Source organism: Cavia porcellus, unplaced genomic scaffold, assembly GCF_034190915.1.
Source record: "Cavia porcellus strain 051 isolate PalLab524CR breed Dunkin Hartley unplaced genomic scaffold, mCavPor4.1 scaffold_3, whole genome shotgun sequence".
Classification (NCBI taxonomy): Eukaryota; Metazoa; Chordata; class Mammalia; order Rodentia; family Caviidae; genus Cavia; species Cavia porcellus.
In genome coordinates, this window is record NW_026947486.1 from 15018046 (window position 1) to 15041115 (window position 23070).

The 23070-nt window shown below is 39.1% G+C and overlaps 1 protein-coding gene across 3 annotated transcripts in view; it reads right to left on the reverse strand.

Annotated features, from left to right (window-relative positions):
* Positions 1-1769: 1769 nt before the first annotated feature.
* Efhc2 (EF-hand domain containing 2) overlaps positions 1770-23070 on the reverse strand; it is a 174973-nt gene continuing 153672 nt past the window's right edge. For 2 of the 3 annotated variants that reach the window (XM_063245748.1, XM_063245749.1), the window contains exons 14-15: positions 17461-17566; positions 1770-2079 (exon numbers count right to left, since the gene is read on the reverse strand). In XM_063245748.1, coding sequence (XP_063101818.1) covers positions 1978-2079; positions 17461-17566 — 208 coding nt within the window. In that variant the 3' untranslated portion in view covers positions 1770-1977. The remainder of the gene's footprint in view (positions 2080-17460; positions 17567-23070) is intronic. The other variant, XM_063245750.1, reaches the window with a different exon arrangement.

Here is a 23070-nt window from a genome sequence, read left to right on the forward strand (position 1 = left end):
AATGTTTTTCCTAAGATAGCATTTCCTTTCAGTGTCTTCAGACCACCAGCAAACGAGGGAGGTACAGAAATTCTATTACATTAATAGTCTTTGTTTTTATGGCTTTGGCATTTATTAACTAGTGGGAGCTGTTTATTGGGTCATAAACTTTACTAATGGGGATATTATCTCTAAATTATAAATCTCCCTCAGTGTATGGCTTAGTTACAAAAAGAATAATTCTTTAAAGTGTCTGTATGGCTGCAATGTATCATGTTTATCGGCATGATTCCTATAACGGCCATTTCATTGCTAATGGTGGCCTTGAACCAGCAACAACCAGGGCAGTAACACACACAGAAAGAACAGTTGTTGCCACAGTTGCTTTTTTCCTTTCCTCTTCTTCCCCTACTTCTCAAAAGAAATACAAGACCGTACCAGGGCTAAATTATCTATATACTTAAACTCTTGAGGGAAAGGCAACCGAGTGAAGAGTTGAATAATAGGTAAGTGACAGATGTGTCAGCTTGAAAAGTTCCAGGAAAAATGTCATTTTTCTAAAAGCTTGCTCTCTGGGGAATGGAAAATGTTAAAGTGACAAAATGGCTTGGCACTGTTAGCTGTCTTTAAAACAAGAAAGAAAGAGAAAGGAAAGGAAAGAAAAAGAGACAGAATAAAAAAAAATCAAGCAATCAAAAATAGGGGTTATGGGTAAACGGTTCTAGTATGTGAAACATACTGAGCATACGCGTTTATTGAGAAGTCCGATAGAGTCTAACAATGGCATATATGGATTATCCTAGCTTTACAAAGAAAAATAGCTTATTGGTTAGCTTCAACTGAAAAAGAAAAGAAACAGGCATTGTTGTTGTACAAATTGGTACATCTTTATGGGCAAAGATGCTGCTTCAAACGTAGCAAGAAGGAGAAGACGCTGAGATATCATCAGCTCTTCTTCCTCCCCCCACAGCAGTCCCTTTCTGACTGGGTCCTGATCTCTAAAGACACTGGGTATCATAAATACACCAGGCAAGTGAATTTATGATACTCAGCACCTAACACTGAGGACTGGGGTGGACTGGGAAATATTTCTGACACTGAATCCCCAGAATTCCTGACTATGATTTTTAATCAAATATGCACGTTTGCCTATGACAAGAGTTTTGCTGAAGAAAAATAAAAACAGAGGCAAGGAAATGCAGCAGGTGAATGTAGTTTTAGAATATTTAAATTCCTGGACTGGGGGCTGGTGGTATATGAATATAAAATGAACCAAAATAAATCCTCAAAATCTGCAGCATCCACATCTTTTAAATATATTAGACAATACATTTTTGTTCATACAATTATATACACACGCATATATTGCAAAGTGAATGAGCTGACTTTAGATACCAAAAAGACATTAAAAATATAAACACTGCATTGTGTTTCAATTTCTTTCCCAGATGTATGTGTGTTGGCAAGGAGGAGGTTCTTTCTCTTCCCATAACTTTACTAATTTCAGAAAATAAATACATTCAATCAGGAGAGATTTAAGGATTGTTTTGATGAGGCGAGTTGCAATAAAACTTAATTATATAAGTAATAAATGTGTCAAAATATTTCAAAAAAAGGTTTAATAGAATCACAACTTATTGCTCTGATATAATTTGATTTTATATTGCTGTGTTTAGCCATCAAAACTCATTTTCTTTTTGTATTGTAATTGAATCAAATTATGTTGGATGGAAAATTATTATAAGATTCTTTGGTATTCATAAATCACACATACAATAAAAATGTTTGACTTTTCTTTAAATGGCATTTTTAATAGTGTCAGTACATCAGCAATACAATATGGTGTTTTGAAAAACTAGTGACAAAAGAAAATTAATTGTGGTTTATGGATCTCCATTATCAACCTTCTTTTTTGTTTTTAATGAAATTATATCTACTAAAGTAAACTTGGCAAAATTAGAGCAGTGAATCAAATAAAGTTGGCCAAAACGGTTATGATCACTCCTGTTCTACACCATACGCATCCATCAAAAGGTCCAAGTATCGAACGAATTTCACAGGAATAGGTGATGGCATACCGAACCAAACATCTTCACATTTCTAGAAAAAAAAGAAACAGATACAATTAGAGCCACATTTCAAAGTGCAGTTTTGGAACTTTGACCTCAGATTCTTGGTGTTTACAGAACCTTTTACTTTCAAGGCAGAAGTTTCTGTTATCCATTTATGATCAGAAGGACTTAAAGGTAGATTCAATTCTTGTTCTTGACTCCTTTGCTAGCTCCCTCTGTTAAAATTACATGTTTGCACTATTTGCTAGATGACTGCAGATCCTCCCATGGGTAGGGGGGACAGAGCCACCAGGGAGGAGGAGGAAAGGGGTTACCTTCCTTTCCCTTTGATATGGGCTTGGCCACAGGGATGGCTGTGACCTAGGCACTGTTAGCAGATATGTCACCAATGGAGGTTCTAATGTGCTGGCTCAAGAACGACAAAGAGATAATGAAGACCAGGCCCAACTTGCAACCTGGAGCCAAAACTGCTCCATCCAGCCAAGTTTAGCTGACCCATAGCCCTCTGGACAACAAAATAAATGTGCCTTGTGAATCACTGAAATGCTGGTGCTTTTGTCAGGTAGCATTCTTGCACTGATAGCTTTACTATAACTTTATTAAGAACTCGATTTTCCAAAGATTTAAAACCCAAACTGGTAACTACACTGGCTGTCTGGTTATTGTTTCTTCAATAAGCCATGGAAAGAGCAATGATTCACTCATATTCTCAGGGATCGGCTACTGTAACACAGTCCTATGCTGTGTAATGATGTTTTTGTCACCAATGCACTGCATGACAGTGGTCCTTAAGACTAGAATGGGGCTGAAAAATTCCTACTGCATAGTGATGTTATAGCCACCATGATGAGCACACTGTGTTTCATGTTTATAGTGGTGCTGGTTAAATAAACCCACAGCATTGCCAGTCAGTTAAAAATATATCACATACAATTATGTGCCATATATAACACTCAATAGCTATAATAAACAACTATGTTACAGGCTCATGCATTTACTTTATTTTTCATCATGAGAGTGTATTCCTTGAACTTTATTTTTTAAAAAGTTTAGTGTAAGGGGCTGGGGATTTAGCTCAGTGGCATAAGCACCTGCCTTGCAAGCAGGTGGTTGTGAGTTCAATCCTCGGTACCAGTAAAAATGAAGACAAAAAAAAAAAAGTTTAGTGTAAAACAGTGCTGTTATGCTGGCAGCAGCCTCATCCACCCCATGTTTGCTGCACCTCTTCAGTGTATCATTTTTTATTGTGCTTGATTTAATCTCATATTGTTTTGTTCATCCTGGTCCTAGAACAATGGGCTATACTAGATCTCTATACACACATCATATAGCCCCGGTATGCATATATATATATATATATATATATATATATATATATATAAAAGACTTTATATCATCAAGGTTAATTGTTTTATATATAAGGTCTTTTTTTCTTTCTTTTGCAGTACTAGAGGTGGAACCTTGGGTCTTGCACATGCTAGGGAAGCACTCTACCACGGAGCCACACCCACAGCTAATGTTACATTAGTAACCAGAATCACAGGGAAAGGGTCAGTAAAGTGTAACAGATACACAGGGAAAGGATTGGTAATTCTAAGTGGAGTAATTTTAGAAGCACGCTGAGTTAGTGATGCTTTAGGTGAACCTTACAGGATGAGTAGCAGCTCAGCACAGGTTTTAGGCTCAGAAGGGTGTTCTAGACATAGGGAACAGTATACGCAAGGTAAATTTTCAAGAGAGGACAAGTAGCTTACAGTGGTCTGGGACACATGGTGCAAAGTGGCAAGAGATGGCTGGAAAGAGAAGTGGGAAAGGACCTTCAGGCCTTCTGTACCACTTCAGACTCCACGTTGTGGTGAGGGGAAGCCACAGACAGGGCCTGGCCAGTGCAACACTGGTAACCTGAGGGTTGGGGATATAGCTCAGTAGCACAGCACCTGCCTGGCAAGCATGAGGTCCTGAGTTTGATTCCCGGTACAAAAAAAAAGTAATCGGATTTGCAGTGGATTAGACAATGTGTTGGATTCATGAAGAGTGAAATGCAGTAAAATCAATGTAGGTGATAATCCCGAGAGAAGTGACTGATGATGCTGAGGGAAGATGACTGTGCTATAACCAGTACAGCAGAGGCCAGGCTAGAGAATAGGGGCTATGCCAGAAAAGATTCTGCTGCAGGAGATCCAACTGTCTAGAAGGTGCAAAATTTTAAATGGTTATAATGGGGAGGGGCTGTTGGGTGTTCAATTGTATCCCCCTCAAAAAAGACAGTAAAATTCTAAGCTCTGTACCTCAGAATGTGACTTTACTTGGAAGTAGTTTTTAAAATGGAAATGGGTCCTTTTTATTACTAACTCTTTTTTAATTGGAAGTAGGGTTTTTGCTGATGTAATTAGGGAAGTTATTGTGAGAAAGATAAGGTTATACTGGAGTAGGGTAAGCACCTTATAAGACAGCTACCATGTGAAGACAGGCACATGGGTAGAAGGAATTGGGACTGTGTAGCTAGGAACCAAGCATCGCCAACAGCCACTGGCAAACCAATAGAGGAGCTCAGGGCAAGCAAAGAAACCACACAGGTTTCAGTGGGTGTGTGGTCCTGCTGACACTTAGTTTTGCACTGATGGCCTTCAGAACTATGAGAGAATAAATGTCAGATTTTTTGTTTTATTTTGTGGTACTGGGGATCGAACCTAGGGCTTTCACAGTAAGCTGTACCACCAGCTCTTTTCCATTTTGAGATAGGGTGTCACTAAGTCACTATGCTGCCCAGACTGGGTTTGAACTGGCATTCTTCCTGCCTCAGCCTCCAAGAGTTCTGGGATTAGGGACTGGAGATTTAGCTCAGCAGCACAAGCACTTGCCTTGCAAGCAGGCAGTCATGAGTTCGATCCCCGGGGGTGGGGGTGGGGGCCTGGGATTATAGGCATGTGACACCATGTCTTTGCTACCTGTGTTGTTTTACGCACCTGGTTTGTGACACTTCATTACGGTAGCCCTAGAAAATCAACATAGGAAAGGGTAGCTCTAAGAATTCTATATTTATAATATAGACAGCTGAGTGTCTGTCTAGATTACTTTCCTAAGGCAGAGGCAACAAATTACTACAAAAGGGATGGCTAAAAGTAACAGAAATGTATTCCTCCCTCTCACACAGTTTAGGAAGCCACAAGTACAAAACCAAAGTGTTAGCAGGGTTGACCCATGCCCTCCCCTAGCTTCTGGAGGTTCTCAGAAATGATTGGAGTTCCCCGACTTACAAGACCATTGTCATCTCTGCCTCCATCTTTGCACTGAGCTATGTATATCTCTGTGTCTTCACACGCTCATGTTATAAATCATTGGACTTAGGATCCACATTAATCCAGTGTGACCTCCTTTTAACTAATTGCATTTTCAAAGACCTTATTCCTTATAAGTCACATTGCAAGGTACAGAACAGATATGACTTTTGGGGGTGGGGACAATATTCAAACCAAGGCAATGTCATAAGGAAAAGAAGAAGAAACAGAGTTTAAAACTTTTTAAGTGGAAAAACAAGGATTCGAAGGGGACAATCAGTTGATTTTTGGACATTTTTTAATTTCAAGTCCCCATGGGACATCAAAGTGAAAGTGAGGATTCCTTTCTGGTAAGCACCTAGAGATATGTATGGCATAAAGTCAGAGTCAAGAACTGTACAAAGATGTGGAAGTCACTGGAATGCAAGTGATCTATAAAACTATGGCCACTGAGTCCAGGCATCTTTTAAAGCATCAAAATCTTAATTTAAGTGGTGTCTTAATGATGATGAACTACTTGAAGATTTTTGCAGGGTTACAGTAATCTTCTAAATACTTGCACTGCTAGTAGTAAAAATAATGAATGTATTGAGTAATTATTATATGAAAGCAGTCTTAACATGTATTAATCATCACAGGAAAAAAAATCTCAAAGTAGGCATCAGTGTGATTACCTATTTAAAGAAAAGAAAACTGAGTAACTTGTCTAAAGCCAAACCACCAGGCACTGAGGAGCCAGGACTGTCAGCAGCAGTGCGTGTCAAGAGCCATGTTCATCTATCTGCTGGGCCATCCTCCAAAAGCAAGCCATCGAAGCAGCAACAAGAAAAGTTGAGTAGAAAACAATGCGGTTCCTGAGGTGACACTCTTCTCTCTCAAGAATGCTTCCTGCCAGAGGTCAAATCCAAACCACCAACTGGCAGTGTGAAGAAGAAAATAAACATTTGGACAGATGACAGCAAAACCAACATCTAAAGGGCGTTTTGTACAATTTATACTACATGGAATTGAGTGACATGTCCTTCCTTACACCAAAAGGTAGTGAACGATGGTGGGTATAATAAGCAATATAGTTTAACCAATGAAGGCTGAGATCAACAGTCCCACGACTCCATTACTCAACACATCCTCAAGCTTTCATTACATACTTGGAAGGGACTTTCGTTCTTAAGCAATATTTTTAAATTTAATCTTGTTACAGAAGAATGGTACAAATATATACATTCAAAATCACTATTCTCTTTTAGATGTTTTGGATAAGTTTTTAATATAAAAATAATTAAAGCATATTATATAACCCGTATGATTATTATGAGCTTACTTGAGAAATACATTCTCTCATGAAACAGAGCAGTACGAGAGGACCCTGCCTCATAGCTTATTAGGCCACGAAAATGGGAGTGTGTGGGAATGTGGGGTGTGTGTGTGTGTAGCATGGAATGATGATTTAAATGCCAACAATAAAAGAGAAAAACAGAAAAACAACTTACACTAGAATAATAACTCAAAAATTTGGAGATTAATATCAAATTTATTAGCAAAAAGCCAGACAGACACAATGAAACTCAAGCAAATATTCAGGAAGTTTAAATGAAGGGTAATTTAAGCCAAAAAGATAACAATAGTCCATTTCTTTAAATCCTGATTGTTTAAAACCCCATGGATCTCATGAGTTCTCCTGAAAATCCCAGCCCCTCTCCTCTCTGTTTAGAATCCAAGTCTCTTGATCATTTTTCCCTTTGTCACTATTCTCTAGGTTTCAAGTGGGAGTAACTTTTTCTGCCTGAAACAACTGATAAATGCAACAGATACATTTGCAGTGCTTGGGGCATCCAAGATCTGCCTACTACCACACCCCAACTTTAGGGAAATTTTCTCAAGTATTACATAAAAATGGACTAAAGAATCAAATTAGGGATCCAAGAGAGGGTAGGAAGTAAGGGAGTTGAATTTTTCTTGTAACTGGAGCCACCAAAAAGAACCACATGGCTGATTCCTTTGTTCCATGAAGAGATTCTTGGTGACATAATAACCAAACTATCACTAATTATTCTAATCTGCCAATGTTACAAAAGTTATATATCTGGGCAGTGAGTTAAAATATCAAGCTTTTATTTGCCCTACAATACAAAATGCAAAGAAAACTCTAGATCATATGGTTTTCCCAGTAGTACGTGTACATTCTTTTGGTGGTGCTAGGGATGGAACCCAGGACCTTGAGCATGCTTGATCAGTTCTACACCACTGAGCCCATATATAAGTTTTACCAGCCCATATATAAGTTTTAAAATAGGAATAACTGCCTGGCAATTCTCCAACAGGAGGGCTCATTCCATAGAAGTTGATCCTTCCCATTGCAAATAAGGTCAGTCAACAGGATGGGCATGTTAGGGTATGACAGACCCTTGGCAGTGCATATTTGGAATCTGTACTATCTTCATGTCACAGGCTCTGAAGTCGCCCTTTCCCATTCTCTCACCCTTTCCACTCTGGCACACAATAGCCCAAGTTCCAATAGCCAGCAATCTGCATTCCTTTGCCCTTGAGCTTCTCTCTAGCCTCTGAGACCCACTCTTCCTGCCCCTGTGGCAAGTGACAAGTGACAGGGAATTATTTCCTTTCTTCCACTTCAAAAGAAGCCTTCAACCAATGACTGAGGGGAACTGACAGATGAATATTGCAGCTTCCTTGCACTTTGGGTAGAATAACTCTGAGGCATATCTTGGCCACTGGGTCCCAGCCTTTCCCGACTGTGTTAAGCTCCTGTCATCCACATCTGTAACTGGTTTGATAATATGCCCTTTAGTAGTCCCTCCTTTCCTTTTCTCACTCTTGCTAATTCCTTACCAGTGTTCCTTTCATTTCCCTTCCCCTTCCCCAAAGTACTCACACTCAAACCCTTGTCTCCAAGTCTGCTTCTAGAGGAAATCAGATGAAGACACTACCCAAGCTTGCCTTTAGCAAAATTAAAAACATGTCTGTGAAAGCCACAGCTGTTTGGAACACAACTTCCCAGAAGACTGTGGATGAATCCAAGGTCTCTAAAGTGACTTCCAGATAACTTAAGAGGCAGTGCCCAAATCTCAGAACAAAATGTAATGTAATCTGGAGCATTAAATAATGTTTTACATAGCATTTTCTGGAAGAAGGAAGAATTATGAAGTGCAGAGTGAAATTCAATGATACAATATGATGATTCTGAGTGGCAAGGAATCATTGTCTCCATGACGGCCCTATGACATATTCCAAGCTGGCTGTCACTAAAGCCACTTAAGATGTCAGAGAAGTTGGCAATAAATTACTTGTTCATTGATGGTGAAAAATTATAGCTGCTGATCTGTTAAAAAAAATCATACACCCTTGAAATGGGAAGCAAAGATGGTACTGGATGAAAACCCAGTAAACAGCAGCTGCCCAGTGAGAATAGCAAAGCTGTGTGTGAGCTAATAAGCCCTGGATTTATTTGCTTTGACATTTTTAAAAGGAAATTTAATTGGATTATGTCTTCTAGTTTAAAATTTTCTACTGTAGTACTGGCCACCAGATGCATGAGGGAAAAAGATTGGGAGCCAATTAAATTCCATGCTTCACTGAAACAAGGTTATTTTTATTCTTCCCAAATGCAAGGCCGATAGAGTCATGTTAGTGATTTCACCATGTTACTTCTCTCTGCTTGCTTAAAAAGGGATGTTTCCATGGAAAATATCTACAAATTTGTAGAAAATTCCACTAATATATGGAATCAAAATTGTAAATTTCTCAGATTTTCTTCCTTCTAATAAGGAGAGGCATGACCTTAGAAATAATCAAATTAGGTAGAGAATCATAAAAATAATTAAATTTCAGCAAATCAAGTTGAAATTCACTTTAGGAAGAGGATTTTGCACGTACTTCTTGTAGTAATCACGAGCATTCTGGTAACATAAGGAAAAGCTCACATATAAAGAGAGATATTATGGCCATGCCAATATTTCGCAATTCCTTCTTTTTGCTTAAGATGAAGCTTCAATAGAGTTGCCATCTGTGTAAGAGTATAGCTAAAGACACAAATACTTTCTAAACAAGAAACCTTTCTTTGGAATTGCATTATATGGAAAATAAAGTTTTTAAGGAGATACAGATTTTTCTTAACTTTAGTGATAAGTTCGTATATACAATTCAAGTAGATGTCATCCAGTGCAAATTCCAGAAGTACCATTTCCTCCTAAGTTATTGCTTTGTGTCAGGTAATAGATATGTATTTACTACTGATTTTTGACATCTAATGAGAGTTGAAAGAGAACAGTTCATGAGAACAGTTCAAATCTTTTATTTGAACAGTTAAATTCAACCACAAATATTAGAAACAACTGCTTATTTAAAAAGCCGGCACTAGACTCTGACTATATGTTCCCAACCCTTAGGAATCCCTCTGAGTCGTAGCTTTTCTGTTACAAACTGAAAATCACATTTATTCTGGCAAGCCTGTTAGAGCAATAAGATGTCACAGGATAGTCTGTGCTCTAAATGCCAACAAATGGGATGTCCAAAGAGGTATCACAAGGTGTACCCAACTAACCCACTACTTCCTGCTGCCAAGGCCATATATCATCCTGTTGTGAAAGAAAGAGTTTTAGAGCCAACTACTAATGCTTCTGCAGTTACAGTGCTCATAAAACAAAGCCATATCCAATTTTTCTCAGAAATGTCAAAAGATAAGACACCAGTCATACAGTGTAAGTTATAAAGTTTATATGAGAACTGATTTAGTGCGTATTTTTTTTAACGTGACTTCTGAGATTAACCAGACAGGATTTCAACAGTGGAACCTATTCTGCCAGTTTTACAGCTACCATCTGTGAGCAAGCACAACAGAACAGAGATGACAATGGGATCCCCACTTTCACCCTCAAGATACCTAGTGACAGCCCACTGGCTATAGGCCATGGCCAAGAGTCACAATGTGTGGTATAGGCTACACTCATCCTACAGGGAAAACTTCTTACCAGAGCAGCAGGACTAATCAAAGCTGGACTAACTACACCATAGTCACCTTCAAATTTGGCTTTTTTGTTGTCAGACTCCACGCCTATTAGCTAAGGCCACTTAACTATCATATACACAGGAACTACATCTGAGTCTGGGAGATTAGTCTGGACCTGGCTTTATACCCCAGCTCTGAGTCTTGTTCTCCTGAACAAAAAGTCTTTATTCTGGTAATCAACTATGCTGGGTCATTCTCCACATGACCCTCAAGATCTTTCATACTGCTCTCTGCCCTAGGACGCCAACCTATGTGGACCGTACCACTTACTCCCCGAGTTCCTACCCTCTTTCTTCTAGACATGCTCAGTCAATGTGAAGTGGCATCAGGAGATGGGAAACACACATCTTTCTTATTTGTGGTTTTTATTCCCTCTCTGCCCACTATATGCAAAGAAGTTAGTCAGGCTAGATTGAAAAGGTGTCCTAAATCCTTACCATTCTTCCTATCCATTAACACTGATGCAGTCAGAATTGAGTTCAGTCTACCACAGTATTAAGACCTATTTGGCATTATGTCCCCTATACAGGGAAGAGATAATGCTGAGGAAAAGATTCAATCCAAGAGTAAAGGTATTCAGCCTCTGAGTAATGGCAGTACAGGTAACTTACAGCGAGCTGTCCATGTCAACTCTGGAATTGTAGCCACAGCCAGCCTGTCTAGCTCGTATACTGCAAGAATTATGTAGTTTCCCTATGCCAGGCCTTCAGCTGGGAACTGCTTCCACACAGAAGCTCAGCCTGCCATTCCTTATTGCCAAAGGACCTTCCATCTCATCCCATCACGCTCAGGGGTGGGCGCTTTCACACTGGGGAATCTTGCCCTCAGGTTCCACATGTGACTTTCAGCTCTATCAGATTCATGAAATGTTGGTAGTCCCCAAAGCTCTAAGTCATAGTTTTTCTTTCCCCAAGTGGATCCAGGGCCCCACACACCTGGTGTAATTCCTCCATGGTCTCTTCTGGCAGAACTACTCTCCTATCAGTTCCCTGATATGTATGGAAGATCAGATACAACGAAGAATCAGGAATCAAGACAAGGCTGAGCTATACTAGCAAGCTCTCAGCTGCCACCAAAAGCAATCAACAAGGGCTTCAAGAGTGGCTTTTTGCTAAGCTGTGATGTACTATCCAGAATCTCCTTGATTTGATAGCCCAGTTCTGGGCATCCCCTACATGGACTACCTCAGCTATAGAGAGATTTCGGCTACACACAAGACTCACTGTCCTAGGTCATGTCCCTTTCTTGAATCAAGTCACATGGGTAAAAAGACCAGTTTGTTTTGGTCTAACTAAGGACAATTCTGAAAGCAATTCTAGTTCCAAAGCTCTCCGCCTGGGCCAGCCATGGCTGTCTTCAGACGTGCATGGTACCTTAACCTCTCTCTGTCCACTCCTGTTTTTACCCTCTACCATCCACAACAGGTGAGGCTATCAATATTCACATATAAACATCCTGCATGTCAAACTCCATTTGCTTCCTAAAGTACCCAACCTGTGACAAGATCCAATCCATTATTAGATATTAACATCTTAGAAACTTACATAGTTCAGTAGATACTATAGTATTCACTAATGATTCTAATTGTACAAATTATGCAAAATGGTGCTCAATCTATTAACACTAAATATTTCCACATGAGATTATAAAATCCTTGATAACATGCTCATGGTATTTTACATCCTCTTTCTGAAACAGGACAAGTGTAGCAATACCAGAGTGCTGTAAACGCTCTTGAATTTGGTTAAGTTCTTATTGTTGGTTAAAATGATCAGGTAGTGAAAGGAAGGAAGAGAAAGAAAAAAATGAGAAAAGAAGGATAAAATAAAAACCAAGCTTTGTAAACAAGTAGAGAAAGGGGGTTTGAAAACGGGATAAGAATGGGGGCGGGGGAGGAAATGAGATACATCACACACAAATACAAAAAAAAAGGAATGTGGTCATTCTGTTTACCTCAACTGTATCAATAAACTTAAATTTTAAAAATCAGGTAGCATTTTATATTCTTCTCCCCTCCCTCTCTTCCTTTTCCCTCCTCTTTTCTTTTTCAATTGACCAAAAGAACAGTCCCTCCCAAACGTCTTGTACAAATTGAAATACTTTTAGATTTGGCCAACAGAACTACTGAGACCCCTGTGAGTAAAGTTCTCTCCATGGATGACTAACAATTGGAAGAGCCTACTGCTGAAGAAGAGGTTCTTTCAGGTGTGACATTCCCAGTTATAAATGTCCTAATACTTAACATTTAGGACAGAATCACCTATGTGAGCCTGGGAATGGACTGCTCAGGGCATAGCCCCCTGACTTCAGGAAGGTAAGGCAACTCTATTTTATAAACAATAAATAAATGATTAATAAAAAAATAAAGAATAAATATTGAAGCCCTTACTTCAATGGGAATTGAAGATGGGAATTAAAACAAGTGCTTCATGTAACTGTCTCAGCCTTCACAATAACCTTAATGGTGGAACTAGTCTAATCTTCATTTTACAAATGGAGGCCAGGCGTGGTGGTACATCCTTGTCATCCCAGCACTCAGGAGGCTGAAGCAGGAGGATCACTGTCAATTCTGGGCCAGCCTGGGCTACATAGTGAGTTCAAGGCCAGCCTGAAGTACATAGTAAGACTGTCTTAAAGGAAGGAAGGAAGGAAGGAAGGAAGGAAGGAAGGAAGGAAGGAAGGAAGGAAGGAAGAAAGGAAGGAAGGAAGGAGAGACAGAGAGAGAAAGAGAGGAACCTAAAAGAAAGTAACTTGTGCAAAGCCACCCAGTTAACTGACAGAGGAGTTAAAGACTTGAACTAAAGTCCCTCTGACTCAGAGCTGCAGCTCTACACTGTCTCTCTAAAACGCCTGAGGTCCCATGCCCAGTAACTGTCTGAATTCACAGTCAGTTAGTGATGACGTGGGGGAGGGGCGACTACAGGAGCAGTGCATCTTTGGCCTTCCCACGCAGTGACTCCTCCTCCAGTGTGGGTGGTGATCACTTTGAGGGTCATGACACAAATTTAATGGGTCAGGAGTTACATTCAAAAGTGAGAATGGGAGGGGAGAAGAGAATGGAAAAGAAAGGAAGAGACAAAGGGAGGAAGAGAGTAAGGAAAAAAGAGAAGAATACATTATTTTGCACCATATGTAGTTAGAATAGTATAACTTTATAAAGCTTTTGTTCCATTATATATTGCATACTGGATTGTGAAAAAGTCTTTCTTACTGTGAATTGTATATAAAAAGGTGACTAAACTTCATTCAAGCTCAACAATCATCAGGAAAATAGAAATTAACGTAGTAAGACCCCACATCTTGAGAAAAAGTAGAAGAAACAACGTGAATGCCTCTTAACATACAAGCTGCTGAATAAACTATTGTATATCCACAGTAAACCTGTTAAAGAGTGGCTCAGGTCTATACACATTAAGCTGGAGGAATTTCCTGTGATTAAACAGCAAAAGCACACTGCAGACAAATGCATGATGTTTGAACATATTTTGTAAAATAAATGATGAAACTTTCAGCCAGAGGTGAACTGGGAAGTGGACTGAGTGGAATGCAAGAGAGAAGTAGAAAGCAAGGAGAAGACCAACAAAGGCTGCTGCTAACCAGGAAAAGTAAGTACGTGTGTCACTTTTCAGTGTAATGGGAAACAGAGGTCGTAAGTAAATAACAGTTTAATAGTGCCTACAGTGGTCCCTCAGTATGTATGTGAAGGCAACTGCTTATACAACACCCCCCCCCACCATGGATACTGAATCTCTGCATGCTCAAGTCCCTGATATAAAACGGCAAAGCATTTGGATAGAACCTATACCAGTGATGGTGAATCTTTGAGAGCTTTCAAATGATAACAAACAGCCCTCTGCAGCAAGTGTGCCATAGGTTTGCCACCAGTGACCTACACACATCCTCCCATATACTTTAAAAATCACCTCTAGGTGATTTACAATATTAATACAATGTCAATGCTATATAGTTATACAGTATTATTTAGAGAATAAGGACAAGTCTGTACAGGTTCAGCACAAACACAATTTTTTTTCCCTTGAATATCTTTCTATCTGTGGTTCGTTGATTCCATGGCTACAGAACCTGTGTATACAAGGGCTAACAATATTAACAAAATTGTAGAAAATGTTTAGGGAAACCAACAGAGGGAAACCTCAAGTCCTTAGAGATTAAAAGAGCAGGGAACCATTAAACCCACCTGGGTGTGCCAGGTATGTGAGGGTGGGCACCAGAAACAGGAGTAGGCAGGTACTGCACATGAATCGGACCTCTAGACAGGCTATGTCCTTTGTAGGAGGAGGGTGTGACCGGCAGGAGGGGAAATTATTTCATTCTTCTCCCGCCCTCCACTTTGCTGCTGGGGGATCTCACTGAGCAACTGAAAATTCAAGGGCTCTGAGAACCACAGAAACAGTCATAAAGATCAGGCACAGGCCAGAGCAGAGAAGGGAAGGCTCAGAGCAAGGTGGAAGGGGCTGGAGAAGGTCCTGATGGGGCAAATGAATGAGAGCCACAAGAGAAAACAAGAACAGTAAATGAAAAGGCAGAGTATCAACCCATCTATCATTTCTTTCTTTTACATACATAAAATTAAAATATTCACAATCAGGCACAGTGGTACACACCTATAATCCTTGTTCTCTGGGAGGCCGAGGCAAGTTTCAGGCCAGCCCAGTCAATTTAGCAAGACCTCATCTCCAAATAAAAACCAGAAAGTTCTGGGGGTGCAGTTCAGTATGAATACCCTGAGTTTAATCCTTACTACTGAGGAAGGAAAGAAGGAAGGAAGGAAGGAAGGAAGGAAGGAAGGAAGGAAGAGATCAGACAGATAAAAATTAAAAAGTTGCTGGGGATATAGCTCAGCATCACAAGCCCTGGCAAGCACAGGGTCCTGGGTTCAATTCCCAGTACCAAACAAACAAATAAAATTTAAAAGTTACCCGGAAAATAAGAGTATAGAATTGATTTACTTTAGTGATACGATCTTGAATTTGGATGAACTAAATCCACTATCTTCAATAATAATTATAGTTCTGAAAGTTGTTTGTGCTTTTATTTATTTTTCTTCTCCTCCTTGTCCTCATTTTTTTCCTGTGGGGGTTAGAACCCAGTGTCTTAGCAGACATATACACTACTGCTGAACTACACTCCCAGTCACCATTTCTCATGTTTTATTCTTTACAGTAGAACTGATCTGAATTAAAATTTTGGCTCTACCATATACTTCCTGTATCTCTAACTTCCTTATCTCTAAAATGGAAATGAAAAAAGAACCCATTTTATAGGGTTTCTATGAGGATTAAATGAACTAAGAGCTTTTGAGATCTTAGGCCAGGGTTGGAATCCAGTAAATACTGTGATTTGCTGTTCTGTGGTGACAGTGTGAGATCAAGAGCCTCCCAGTGAGTGTGCCTAAAGATGGGGCATCTAACAACCTCACAGTAGATCTGTCTCCACCCCTTTTCTCCAATCTACCCACTGCCCTGTCAGAGCAAGCTCCCTGATCATGTTGCTCTCTTTCATCAAACGTGTTAATCATGTATGCTTAAGACTTTTTAAAAACAGGGCTGGGGATGTAGCTCAGTGGCAGGGCACTTTTCTAGCATGTGCAAAGCCCTGGTTTGATTCTCCAGCATTGAAAGAAAAAGGTTTAAGGAGATGAAAATGCTACAAACTGATTTGACCATTATACACTGTGTGTGTGTGTGTGTGTGTGTGTGTGTGTATGTGTGTGACACTGTACCCTATAAGCATGTATAATTAAAACAATATTTTAAAATTAAAATAAATATTAGTGGTCTCCAGATCTTCCAGGACAATATTCACATGTGCCTTGTCCTTGCAGGCATCTCCAGCTTCATAGTCCAAGTGGGCCTTCCCTCCAGTGACCTCCTGATTCTGTTCAAGTGCTGTGCTGCCCCAAATCTCAGAGTCAGTAGCAAATACCTTTTCCACATCACTTCATTCATCACTGAAATGCCAAGCATCACCTCTCCGAGAATACTTCCTGTCCTTCAACCTGATATAGAAGCAGCTTCCTCCTCATCTCATGCAGGGTGTATCACACCGCACTCATAATCGTGAGTGCTCTGACTCCCCAGCAGTGGGTCCCTCAAGGGTAGTAAAGAGGACCTTTGTCGCTGGACCCCAGTACAGAGCAAAGACTACTGAGGATAGATATTTAATCCTGATTTGTCTAAGGATTAAATTTATACATGACAAGGTAAGTTAAATGGAATAATTCAAAATCACTCAGCTCTGTTTTGACTCCCAGGCACCACTGTCCCCAACCATCTGTAAGTTCTACAGCTGTCCTTGACACTCTGGAGTAGCTGCATGCCTGAGGAAACTCCCAGGGGGCACAAGACCAGCTCAGGCCAGAAGGAATCAGCCAGCAGAGACCAGGAGGAATAAATGCATCCTTTCTGGGAGCATCAACCACATGATATTTGCTTTATCAAGGGACTTTCCCAAGAAAATCAATTTCTGGAGCATGTTAAAATACAAACAAACCTCCACCCACCCACTCACTCCTTAAAGACAATTGGTCCAAAGAGATCTTAGAGAATTCAGACAATTCCACAGTGTTGAGAACACCATCTGATCACATGAACTTTGTTTTCCCTAACCAAGCATTTTTCTACTAAATTTTTATTTTACATTTGGCTCCACTATGATACATACATCCCCAAGCTCTATTGCTGCACCCTCAACAGACCTGTGCATGCAGCCACAGATATACTAGGTTTCACGGTACAAGCATCCTTGGAGATTTGCTCTTGGTGGCTTACGATGATGTTACCAGAATCCCTTGATAATGGTGTTTTTATCTATTTATAACTGTAACCTATTATCCTATTTTCTATATAATTGGATATGACTGAGGTTTAAAAAAAAATCAGCGGCATAAGTCATGCTTTTACAGAGCAGATGTTTGCAGAGCATGGAAAGTGAATTAGCCTTGAACACAAATACCCAGAAACACATAAGCATTCTTTCCAAAAGCACTGATGCTGATATTTTACATTGAAAAATAATTTAAAGATACAGATACTGAAATGCAAGGGAGGTAGCCAGAGCTCATTTTTAAAATAGGTGTTAATTTTACCTCTTTAAGGTAACTTGAGGATTGCAATTCCAACACTGGATTCGTTTTCCAGTTCAGGACATGGAAAAATGACTTATAATTTATTTGTCCTTCATTGTCTTCAAACCTGAAAATATATAATTTGATTCAGTTTGCAAAATTCAGAACCATGAAAGTATACTATATGTGCTCTTCAATGTCTGATTTTTATCTTATCTCTTATTAGCTTATTATCCACTTTTGATCCTTCAAAATATACATTTTTTGAGAGCAGATTTTTCAGCTAGTACACCAATCTACTCTCAGAACCTAAATCACAAGTAGGTGTTCAATAAATATTTGTTGTAGCTGCCAAAGAAACAAATTTTATATTTAGCAACTAAGAACACCACTATATTTTCTTAAGAATATTTGAATGTCTTTTTAGTTTAGTGGTTGATATTATGTCAGTAAAATAAAATGTCTTTATACTTTTAAAGCATACGCTATACCTGTTAAATCTTTCAGACAAGCCTAGATTAATTTAGTCTACTACTATATTTTTAGAAATAAGAAAAGTCATCTTTTTCATTTATTATATGGCCATAAAGGGGTTATAGATCCAGATTTGTTGTCAACAGTATGTTCCTGATATACTGTCAACTAAAAAAAGGTTATAAAATAGTCTGTACACTTATGATCCTACTTTATATTTATATTTATATAAAAAGGCACAGAAAAAAGTGGTAACAATACACTTATGTACTAAGAACAACTATTTGGGGAAAGAAATTATGATAGGCCTTTCCTTCATAATTTTCTATAGCATACAAATTATCTTAGATTTATAATCAGAAAAAACAAGACCATTTTCCTTCTGAAAAAAATTAACATATTACCTTGAGCCATAGACATATAGGTCAAAAATAACATATTTCTTAGATCACTATTTCAGGCTTAAATTCATCATTAACCATAACAGCATATTGGCCAGTAAGACACAATAATTTTAGCTAGGCATGGTAGCGCTCACCTGTAATCCCAGAAATTTGGAAGCTTGAGGCAAAAAGATGGCAAGTGTGAGTCCAGTCTGTGCTACTTAGTGACTTAGCAAGCCTTTGACTTGAAATAAAAACTTGAAAAAGAGCTGGGGCCCCAAAGCTCAGTGTGAAGGACATGGGTTCAATCCTCAGCATTGCAAACAAACAAACCCACAATAATTTCAACACAATTGTTATAATAACCTAAACAGTACCTAAATACTTCTTCTTACTGAAATACTTAGGGATATATAATGCCACATATTCTAAATCTGACCACATTCTGCCAATTTATAAAGCCAAATAAATTATCTCCTGATCAGGTAGAACCATTTTTTAAGGAAAACGATAAGGTTAGTTTGTCACTAAGATTTTGTTCTAGTCATCCTTCTTCAAGTTCCTGCCCGTATATACTTCACCTTTCTTCACAAAGTGTTAGGAAAAGAATAGTTCACATTTATAAACTAATAAAAAAATTAGCAATGACAAATGAAATATTAGTGAAGTCACATAGTGACAAAGTGAAGTCACATAGACTCATCCATCTAAACAAAGTGAAATAAACAGAGTAACCTAAAGAGGGAAAGGTAATTCTGTAATTCTTTTGTGTACATCCTTTGGCCAATGATTCTGGGCTACAGCTCCAACATACTGCCCCCTACCACTGTGAATTTTGGCACACTTACCTTTTCAACTCCTTTAAAGGATACGCTCTCTTTACAGAAAGATTTGTAGCCATGATGCAGGACCATTATTTCTTTTATTTGCGTATGTCTGAGAGAACTAAAACTCAATCAACTAAAGATGTTTTGTGAGAAGCTTTCCAAAATAGCAAGGAACTTTAAAGAAAGCCCTTCCTAATATCTGAGTAGGAGATGAAGTCAGGAGATTATGTAGAGGCTGACTTTTATTTTAAGGAAAATTGAGAGCCACTGGACCTACTGTACTGAAAAATGCTGGGCCCTTCGATGTTTAGAATGATTAACCCCTCCTCTCCCATTTGTATGTTGAAACCTGATCACCAGTGCGATGCTACTAGGGGTGAGGTATCTATATCATAAGGGCAGAGCCCTCATGAATGATATTAGTTCTCTTATAAAAGAAACTCCAGATAGCTCCCTCAGCCCTTCTGCCATGTGGACATATAAGGAAAGAGTCACCTTTGAACCAGACGCTGAATATATCAGCACCATGATCTTAGACTTAGCTTCTAAAAATATAAAAAGTAATTTTCTGTTACTTAAAAGCCACCTAGTTTGTGCCTTCTGTGGTAGCAGCCTAAAAGGACTGAGACAGAATCCCATACATTTTTAAAAAGATGATGCCAATTGATGCATTGAAAGTGGTGGCAGTGAGGCATGGTCAATTTAGAAGGTTTTATGATTGTAGAATTCTGGAAGGAATGCACACAGTGTATAAGAAACAGTAGGAAGACTCAAGATGATGCAAAGGCTTTTGCTTTATTTAGCAACTGAAAACTGGAGTTGTCCCAGCCAAGATGAGAAAGAGTTCAGGGGCTGCAGGTTACAAGGCAAGGCTCCGAGTTCAGTTTGGAGTAGGTTCTATTTCTATGGGAAAGAAGCAGTTGGGCCTATGAGTCTGATGCTCAAGAAAGAGAACGACTTGCACGCTTATGTGTAGGCCTCAGTAGTTATCTAGATAATGTTTAAAGGCACAAGCCTGGGAAATTGGATGAGATCACTAATGAAATAATTATCTCTATCTATCCTTACAGTATGGAATTTGTTGGTAAATTCCCACAACATGAATTATGCGAAACACTTATTTAATCCTAGGGTTCAGAAGCATAGTATTCAGTAATTTGGGAACCAGTCATTAGACTACTGAATAGATTTAGGATCACATCAGACTTCACCACTCATACACAATCTACTAAGCAGTCCAGTGGGTTGTACAACCAAAGCATATTACAAATCTGCCTATTTCTGTGCATCTCTTTTACTGCTCCCTAATCCCAAACCACTATCATCTCTCACCTGGATTAAAGCAATAGGCTCCCATCTTGGTTTTGCTACTTTCATCTACTCTCATGTTGCAGCAGACCACCTTCTTTTTAAAAGAGGTCCACTCAATAACTTCCTTGCTTGAAATCCTCCAATGGCTTCCCAATCCATTTAGAGCACAAGCTAAACTCCTTATCAGGTCTTATAAAACCCAACTTGATCTGGCTCATGTTAACCTCTCGGATTGTATGTCCTCACTGAAAACTCTCCCTGTCATAAAGTTCCAAATATATTGGCCTTCTTCTGGTTCCCTGATCATGCCAAGGTTATTCTCAGAAAGGCAAAGCATTTTTGCACCTTCTGGTCACTTTGTTGGCAAAGTCTCAGTTCAAAAGTCATTTCCTTAGGAAGGTCTTCCTGAAGTTCCTCTTATCTGCATCACTCTGGATGAATTTGCCTTTGCCTTAGATGATGGCACTGGAACTCACAGAAAAATCCCTATGAGTCACCACAGGAAGTTCTGATAGACTGTGTTACCACTACTCTGATGCCTGCTCATGTTTACCTGGTTTTTCCTGAATGCCCAGTTATGACATGTGAAACTCCACACATGTAACCATTTAGGAGGATTTTTGAGAAGCATATTTGGGTCAAATAATACACAAAAAAGGATCAAAAGTTATAAATGAAAGTGTGTACAGCTGAAAATGATAAATTTTCCAAACAAATTTTTTGTTTGGAAACAGATGAAAGATCTCGTCTTTCCAAAATCAGGCTTAAAGGAAGAGTTAGCTAACGTGTAAAAATAATTCAAGCTTCTCTCTTCATTTGTGTCTTTGAGGACTTCAATGTATGGGGGATCACCCTGCACTTCCACCAAGGAACACAGAGGGAAAAAAACAAAGAATCTTTCAATTAAAAGGAATACACAGGGTATAGTAGCAGACTTCTGTAATCCCAACACTCAGGAGGCTGAGGCAGGAGGATTGCCATGAGTTTGAGACTAGGCTGGGGTTACATAGTGAGCTCAAGACTCTGTCTCAGAAGAAAAAAAGAAAAGAAAGATAAACCCAGCTGATATTTCTTGGAAGAATTATTTGATCTTGGTAAGTGGACAGAGTTGCAGTAAATCATGATTATAGATATTTCTTATTCTTTTCCACCAAATCCTATTTTTCATCTACAAATGAATAAAAATGAAATAATAGCTGAGGATATAGCTCAGTGGCACAGTGCCTGCCTGGCAAGCATGAGGTCATGATACCCAGCACAAAAAAAATAAATAAATAAAAAATAAAAAACACTTCTGTGAAAATGAAATAAAATAACAAGGGGAAAAAAAACAATGACAAAGATAGCTAGAGAAAAGACAACACTGGAAAAGAGATTTAAAAAATTTTTCCCAAATGAAAAGGAGATCAAGGACTGGTAATGAACTTGACAGAGCTGAGAAAAGGAAGCTGAGCCCTAAGCATCCATGGCTGGAGAATAGGGGTTGCTGAAAGATCAGTCAGTGTGGCCCACAAAACTCCTAAGAGACTCAGCAACCATAGATACCAGGTACCAGTAAAGATAGGGATAAGGCACTGAGAGCAAGGACTGCTTGAAAGCCTGAGTAACCCCGAGTGGCTACACCTCCAAGCATCTTCTTCAACTGTGCTTCTCCCTGTATGGAATAGAGGCTTGCTCTCCAGAAAAATTCAGCTAAAAAAACTGCAGTCTTGGAAAGGTGAAGCATAATGGAAGCAGAAAAGAGGAATACACATGGATTCTGAGGGCTCTCTGCATCCTTTCTTTTCCTTTCTGGTTTTCAGAATACCACTGACCATGCTGAAGTGCCCTCTCTTCTCCCCTCCTACCCTCCCTCTATGCTAGCAGGAGAAGACAAGACTCCTCTCAATGCTCTGAATGGGTCAAGAGAAATATCCAGCTTCCCTAATGAAGACAAAGCCTTAGGATCTAACTTGGCAGTAAAACTTAATGAACGAGCAGGATCCTTAGCCTGGCAATACCAGAGCATCCAGCATTAAGGTCACAAGTCAAAACGACAACAGGAGGGGGAAAAAATAGAGAAACAAAGACCAATCCAAAAACAGAGAGTAAAATGTTAAAATATGGTATATAAAAATATATTATCCTCTTAAAAAGAGATTAGAAGACTACAAATAAAAAAAAATGAGACCTAAAAGCACGTCTTTGGCATTTAAAAATACAATAGTAAAAGGACTGGAGTAGAAAGTAGAGGAAATTCCTTAATAAATACATCATAGTAAAGATGGGAAAATTTGGGAGAGAAACGTACCTACATTTGAGAGATTTAAAACCTCAATAAAACCAAAATCAAAGGGAGGAAATTATTAAATAATTAATAGAAAGTTAATAGAAATGTACTCAGAAGAGTTTCTAAACTGCAAGAGCCCATAAAGTGGTAAGCTTGGGACTTCTGGGAAAACATGGCAGATAACAGCATCTATGGAGGCTCTCTGAGATAGCCAGCTTAGATTCCAGGAATGGTACAGTGTGAGGAATCCTAAGCAAGGGGAGATATACCCTGTCGACCCAGGAATGAACTAAGCTGAGAGAAACCAACTGGAAATGCAATCCCGATGCTATGACCGGAACAGATAAAATCTCAGCACCGAAGCTGG